The 8,139-nt window shown below is 36.7% G+C and overlaps 1 protein-coding gene across 1 annotated transcript; it reads right to left on the bottom strand.

Annotated features, from left to right (window-relative positions):
- Positions 1 to 4,236: 4,236 nt before the first annotated feature.
- LOC109690286 (interferon alpha-10-like) lies at positions 4,237 to 5,030 on the bottom strand. Its single transcript, XM_020169570.2, has one exon. The coding sequence runs from the start codon at positions 4,813 to 4,815 to the stop codon at positions 4,237 to 4,239; it is 579 nt and encodes a 192-aa protein (XP_020025159.1). The 5' UTR covers positions 4,816 to 5,030.
- Between the last annotated feature and the right edge of the window lie 3,109 nt (positions 5,031 to 8,139).

The following is an 8,139-nucleotide window of genomic DNA, read 5'->3' as shown; positions in this document are numbered from 1 at the left end:
TTTAGATATTGGTATGTTTGCAAGAGCTCCCAAACCCAAATCTCAACCAATGACTGGGCCTGTTAGTGTGAGCCTTTCAAGCTGCATAAATAGATAGTCCAGGCCAAGCATAACAGAAAACCTTATCACCAAAATAACTAGAGAAAAAAGGACTGGGTATGTTGGTTGCTCAAGTGGTATAGTTCCTACCCAGCTGTCACAAACTCCTGAGTTCAAACCTTACAAGATAAAAAATAATAGAATTAATCTTTTATGTTTTTTTTAAATTGCAGTTTAATTTTTCTTAAGAAACTTCAGTTGTTCTAGCAATGGGTTTAAGTATTTCAGTGAGAAAAGCCTTTATGATAAACACCATCCCAGGTAAATAGTGACCTTCTAAAACAAAAGCTCACCTCCGATCATTAGGTCTTTTTGCCTCCTTTGTTCTCTGGATTTGTCTCCTTAAGTAAGCATTGTTAGGCCTATTTGACAGTTCTGTTGGGAGAAAGCTCTTTATATTTTCAGATTTATAAATTTCACAGACTTCATAACAATTACACAAATGCAATCTTTAACATACAATATTCTTACATTTTCTCTTACTAACAGTGACTTTCAAATATGACCATGTGTTGTGCTTTACCAGGTTCTGATAAACAGAACGGTAACAAGTGTTTCCATCTTTCAAAAATTAATTGCTAAGTGAATTAAAAAGGAATGTTTGAGGACTTGTTGCTTACAAGAAACCCAATTTACAGACAGAAACAAATATTGGCTTGGGGTGAAAGGGGAGAAAAAGATTTACCAAGCTAGTGGCCCTTGAATACAGGGCAGGAGTAACTATATTTACATAAGATAAAGTAGACTTCAAATCTAAATTTCTCTGAAGTGACAAAGAAGGCCACTACATGCTATAAAAATTAGCAATACACCAAGAGGAAATAACAATCATTAACTTGTATGTGCCTAATGTCAGTGCACACAGCTTCATTAAACATACACTATGAGCTTAAAAGCACAAATAGACCCCAACACTGTGATAGTAGGAGACTTCAGTACTCCTCTATCACCAATAGATAGGTCATTCAGACAAAAAGTCAACAAAGAAACTTTAGAATTAAATGACACCATAGATCAACTGGACCTGTCAGATGTCTATAGAGTATTCCATCCAGTAAGAGCACAATATACATTCTTCTCAGAAGCCCATAAACTTTCATATTTTAGATCACAAAGAAATTCTTAACATTTATAAGAAAATTGAAATAAACCCATGCACACTGTCTGACCACAATGGGATAAAACTAGAACTCAACAACAAAAGAAACAGGAGAAAATACTCAAAAACCTAGTAAGTAAACAACATGTTGCTCCATGAAGTCATCAAAGAAATAAGGGAGGAAATCAGAAAGTTCCTGGAATTTAATAAGAAGGAAAACACAATCTATCAGAATTGATGTAACATAGCAAAGACAGTGCTAAGATGAAAGTTTATAGCCTTAAATACTTATATTAAAAGCACAGTAAATCTCAAATAACCTAATGTTGCATCTCAAACTCCTAGAAAACCAAGAACAAACGAAAGCCAAAGTAGCATAAGGAGATAAATAAAAATAAGGGCTGAAATCATTGAAATAGAGACACACAAAAAAAAGACCATACAGGGAATCAAGACAAAAAGAGGCTGGTTCTTTGAAAAGATAAATAAAATTAGTAAATCTGACTAAAATGAGGAGGGAAAAAGACCCACCTTAATAAAATTAGAAAAAAAGGAGATATTACAACAAACACCAAGGAAATCCAGGGAATCATTAGGGATTACTTTGAAAACCTACATTCAATTAAATTGGAAAATCTAGAAGAAATGGACACATTTCTAGTCATGTATGACCAACTAAAATTGAACCTAAAGAACATAAATTACCTACAAGTATCGGTAGGAAACAATAGAGTCTCCTAAAAAAGAAAAGACCAGGATCTGAAGGATTAAATGCTGAATTATATCAAATCATTAAACAGTAAGTAATACCAACACTCCTCAATCTTATCCATGAAGTAGAAAGGGAGGTTACACTGCCTAAATCATTCTATGAAACTAGTATTACACTCATCCCCAAAACAGACAAGAACACAACAAAAAAAGAAAATTATAGCTGATCTCTTTAACCTCCATAAGATGTTGGCAAAACTAATTCAACATGTCAAAAGGATCATACACCATGATCAAGTTGATTTCATCCCAGGAATGCAGGGGTGGTTCAACATATGCAAATCATTAGACATAATACAATATATTAACAGAAGCATGGAAAAATGACATCATCATCTGAGTAGAGGCAGAAAAAGCCTTCAACAAATTCAACATCCTTTCATTATCAAAGCTCTGATGAAGCTAGGAAGAGAAGCAATGTACCTTAACATAATAAAGGCTACACATGACAAACCTATAGCCAACATCATACTAAATTCAGAAAAACTGAAACAATTTCCTCTAAAGTCAAGAGCCAAGAATGAGACAAGAGTGTCCTCTCTCTCTGCTCTTATTCAATATAGTCCTGACATTCCAAATCAGAGCAATAAAACAGGAAGAAGAACTATATGGAATTCAAATGGGAAAGGAAGAAGTCAAACTGTCCTTATTTGCAGATGACATGATCTTGGCCTAGAGGATGTCTATTTTTATTTGTAATTTCAAAATCATGATAATGGGCAAATTTATAATGCCATTGATTCTTTGCAAACTCAGGATAGAATTTCTTTTGGATGAGTTAAAATGCAGTTGATAACCAGAATCAGGAACCCCTAAACCTCAACTGCAAAAAAACAACAAATTCAATAAAAAATGAGCAATAGATCTCAGTAGACATTTCTCAAGAGAAGAAACACAAACAGTGAACAAGTTCAGGAAAAATGCTTAAGATTACTAATCATGGAAATGTAGATCACAAAAACACATCACATCACCCCACTAAGAAAGGCAATTGTCAACCTGACTAAACATAGCTGCTTCCAAGGAGAAGGGAATCCTTGCACATTATTGATGGCATAGGAATTTAGCATGTAATGATGAACAGTATGGGGGTTTCTGAAAGTATCAAAAGTAAAACTGCCATAGGTTCTAGCAATTCCACTACTGGGTATATATCCAAACAAAATGAAATCAGTCTGTGGAAGGGACATATATACTCCCATGTTTGTGCAGCACTCTTCACCATGGGCAAGAGATGGAAACAAAATAAGGGTCCATCAACTGGTGAATAGATAAAGGAAATGCAGAACATACACACCATGTAATGTTCTTCAGGCATAAAAAGAAGAGAGCCTGGCATTTGCTGCAACATGGATGGATATGGAAGTCATGATGATTAGTGAAATAGGTCAGATACAGACAGAAGAGTAACTCATGATCACACTCACATGTGCAATCTGAAATTGTTAATTTCATAGAAGTTGAGAGTTAGAAAAGTGGTTATTTGAGGGCTCAGAGTGAGAGGCAGGGTAAGGATGGGAAAAAGTTGACCAAAGTTACAATTTGACACCAGCAAGATGCCCTAGTGTACTGTTGTACAGTATAGTGACTGTACAGAATAATGTACTGCACACTTCAAAAAAGCTAGAGGAAGAGATTTTGAGGATTTTTCACCATAGGAAGTGAAAAATGATACAGGAGAAAAATTTGTTTACCATGACTTCAACATAATATAACGTATATATGTATTGAAGTTATATTGTAATCCCTTCATGTATAGAAAATTTATGTTTTTATGTATTAATATAAAAATAAATTCATAAAATTTATAAGACTGTAAAGTATGTCAAATCTTCTATTGTAAAACATTACAAACAAAACAAAGTAATTGATTATATATCAAGTTTTTTATTAAATTAATGCAATGTAAAATTGCACAGGATATTAAATAGATAAATACTTAAATATTATATCTACATTATATAGACAGTACAAATAATGTAAATTTAATATCCATATGATATAAGTAAATGCATAAATAATGCCATGCAATATTGAACAGGATATTAAATAAATACTAAATATACATTTATATAAATACACAGTTAGATATATAAATATACTGTATGGATATGAACAAAATGCTAAGGAGTTGAACACAGTGTTGCTTAATGCTCCTAAAATCATTTAACAAATGGATTGAATTCATATCACAGCTACATCAGAAATCAATCCTTGTAATTGCAAAGCTGTGTAAATGAGATAGTGTATTAGTCCCCTAAAGCCATTTACATGGTGGACCAAGTCTCATTCCTTAATCCTTCCTGCAAGTTTGCTGATAAATACAAGGATCTCATGATTTCTGCTTTGACAATCTCCCAGGCACAAGGGCTGTATTTCTTCTTTTCCAGGTAGAGAGTGATCCTGTGGAAGTAATTCCTCACAGCCAGGGTGGAGTCCTCATGCATCATGGGAGGCTCTTCCTCCCCCACCTCCTGTGTCAGACAGGCTTCCAAGTCTTCCATCTGCTGAGAGAGACCAGTGCAGAATTTTTGCAGAAGGGTCTTCTCCCAAGCAGCAGAGGAGTCCTTTGTGCTGAAGAGGTTGTAGATCTGCTGGGTCATCTCATGAAGGGCAGAGATGGCTTGAGCCTTCTGGACCTGGCTGCCATCAAAGTGCTCCTGGGGGAATCCGAAGTCATTTCTGTCCTTCATGCAGGAAAAAGGAGAGATTCTCCTCATTTGTCCCAGGAGAATCAAGGCCCTCTTATTACCAAGGCTATGGCCGTGTGGCAGGTCACAGACCAGGGAACACACTGATCTGCTCAGCACCACCAGGGCCACCAGTAAAGCAAAGGGCAAGACCATGGCGGATGTTGCAGCTGCTGCTGCCCTGATGAGGTGGGTGATCCTGGATCTCAGCCTCTAGGTTCTCTGAAGACCTGATGTGCTCAGTTGACTTAAGTAGGGAACATTCCATGTTCCATTTTCTGATTGCCCTCCCCTTACTTTCTGCTTCTCCTTTTACTTCCTTCTTGCATTTTCTACTTGCATTTTGGTTTTCATTATTGTTTTTCCCTCCTGTGCTCCCCTCATCCAAATCCTTTGTAAAAATGTTTTTTCTTGCTGAAATTTCTATTAAATTTAATTAGATATATTTACTATATATTTATCTATATATCATGTCTACACCTCTACTATACATATTAAAACTGTGAAGTTTACTCTTCTTGTCAAAAGAAGAGTTAAAAAAGATAAAACTTAAGGTAACACTTATGCTTAATATATTTTCATCTTTAATTTTGTAACACAATTTTCAGAGTGACTTTTAATTTAATTTACATAGATATAAATTAAAATGTATCACATAATGTTGAAAGTAAATTTCTAAATACAAAATAATTTTATTGATAAAGTGATGTACTTCAAAAGCATTCAGACTGTTTTAAAGTGGAAAATTAAGTTATTTTCCTCACATAGCTTTTGTTGTAGTTGTTTTACTTTTGTTTCATATGGAAAAATAATTTTTAACTTCAGTAGCTGATATTCATCAAAAGACTGTTAATAGTTCTCTTTCAGTATTTCCACAAAATTATTAATGTGTTATTAAAACACTTTAGTAAAATTATACAACAGACTATAAACTATTCACTGTAATTTGTAAACCTAACTTATGTTCAGCAGCTCAGAGACTGAGATATCAACTAAGCCAACAAGAGAGCCAATGGCAGCCCATATGAACCAAAGACAACCTCACCACATGTTCTAGTCTTGCAAATATTTTGCCTGTTTTCCATGAAGACAATGTCAGTGCTTCTCAAGTGACTCAGTGCTAACCCAGCAGGAAAAAGGAATAATAAGGAACAAGATTTTGTTGTATAGAATTGTGCTTTGGAGTACCATGAACTATCATGTCTTCTCAGATTTCTGCAATTCCCTAGGAACAAGTTTTTGGACCTTTGGAAGTGATGTCATGGCCAATGATAACATGTAATTCATACAATATCATCAATTTGAACATTTCTTGTGTATTTTCCTGAAAGTATAACTTACCAAAAGGAATTTCATGGGTTCCAACAAAGAAGATTCTTACCAAACAAAAGAAACCATCTTGGATTAAGTTCAAAACTGGATAAATATTGTGTATTGCCGTGTTAGGCATTAAGATTCAGCCCTGATACTGAGCTCTGGCTTTCCTTTTTATTTTGCATATGGAGTTAGATTGGCTCAGTCCTTTAGATTCCTTCTTTTACAATAGTTGGCATGCCAATTAAGAATATCTTTTCTATTTTAATTAATTAATTTATTTTTTGCAATACTAGGGTTTGAAACCAGGACCACTTCTTGCTAGATAGGGACTCTACCACTAGAGCCAGTTTCCTTATTGGTATGGGACTATCTTTAACAAATCAGCTCTTTTTTTTTAACTCCCTAATAGTCTTATTTACTGTATTGTCCTCAGTACCCAGTGTATCCATTCAAGAGTAATTTATACAGTAGCTATTTCCCAGATTTTCTCTTCCTACTGGTAGGTATTCATGTAGATATTATCCTTTATGTTATGAATATTCTTATCCCTTGACTCACTGAAGTCTCCACAGATCCACGCAGAAATGGGAAATGATCATTTGCTTACTGTTTCTGTTTTTATGGACAACACATTTCACTTCAATTTGACTTTGGAAACTTCACTATAATTAGAGCTCTACTTCAGGACTATGGTCCCAATAGTTCTCATTCCTCTTTATGCATGTGTATCCTTTCACTTCTACCTACTGGATATACAGCCAGACATAGGGACTGGAATACCTGAGCAATGTATGCTGAAGACTACCTCTTGAGGAATTGGTAAAATACTTCTGAGGAAGAAACTATTTTTTCAACCTTGTGTCCTGGCATTTTAGCTAGGTGTTTATCACTTCAGGAGCTTAGTTTATGTTTTTGAGGGAATCAGTATAATAATGGTGGAAATATAATAGGAATATGTAGTACCTATATGAGTTGAGAGGCCAATAGATCTCATTGTACTTTTAAATTCTTCCTGGTCCTTCAAGAAATATTACCATTCAAGATTTCGCAGAGAAATGTGGAACAGAGACCCATTGACTTTGGGACATTTTCTTCAAATTTATACTTACCCACAAGTATTAAAACAAATACACTGAATTATAAATCATAACATCATTTACTTAAGAAGATTGTTTACATTCTCTCTCAATATTCTTGCAAATTCATAATACTTAATGTACAGCACATTTTTCAAATATTCTTATGGATTTGTCTTCAGCTATTTTTCCATTGATGCAAAAATCAGAGCTGAGGTTTCTTTCCTGAACTAGAAAAAATTACATATGTGCTTAGAAAGACCCAAGATTGTAGCTTTGTTCTCTACTTGCTGGCTTTTCTTTGAGGATTGCTGAGGAGGGAAATGGACTCTTCGAGGTCCCCCCGACAATCTTCCAGGCACAGGCGCTACATTCTTTTTCTTCAGATAGGGGAAGATTGCTTGGAAATAGTTCCGGACAGCAACTCCCTAGTATCAACAGAACGCAGTTTCTTCATTTCTTGGCTTCCCTCATTTCAGACTCTGACCAAGCTTAGACAGGAGTTTATCCAGGACGGTATTATTCCAAGCAGCGCGGTTGTCCTGTGCATTGAGCTGGCTGAAGATCTGTTGCAGCATCTGCCTCTGGAAACAGGTGGTTTCCTTATTCTGCATTGGGATGATAGTCTCACTTTTCCAAGGAAATTTGAAACTGGCTCTGTGGTTCAGGCAGTTGTGAGAGGGGATTCTTTTCAGCTGACTTAAGAGCTGAAGGGCATCCCTGTTTTCAGGGCCACGCCTCCAAGGCGTGTGCCCCAAGGGAGCAGGCAGGGCTGGAGCTGAGCATCACTCCTGCCATGAGCAGGTGTGAGCACAGTGAGTTTGGCGATTCTCTCTACGGCCTCTAGGGGGCGAGCTGGCGGCTCTCAGGATTAGGGAGTCCGGCAGCGGGAGAGCGAGGCGCTGGCGGCTGGCCATGTCGCCCTGTGCTGCTTTCATATTTAATCCTCCAGGACGGCCGCTCCGGACGTCAGAGCAGCCAGGCTCCGCCAGCGCCCGGGACGGCGTGTTCGTGGGCAGCAGCGCGGGGCCGCACTTTGGGGACGTCCGCGGCTTTGGGCTGCCACTGCGGGGAAACCCAGGAGGCT

Source organism: Castor canadensis, chromosome 13 (assembly GCF_047511655.1).
Source record: "Castor canadensis chromosome 13, mCasCan1.hap1v2, whole genome shotgun sequence".
In the NCBI taxonomy this organism is placed as follows: domain Eukaryota; kingdom Metazoa; phylum Chordata; class Mammalia; order Rodentia; family Castoridae; genus Castor; species Castor canadensis.
Note: the sequence above shows the minus strand (reverse complement) of the source record. Positions and strands in the feature narration are given on the sequence as shown.

Bases quoted from the DNA above. Each gene is read 5' to 3' on its own strand.
- LOC109690286 (XM_020169570.2), bottom strand. From the start codon at position 4,815: ATGGTCTTGCCCTTTGCTTTACTGGTGGCCCTGGTGGTGCTGAGCAGA.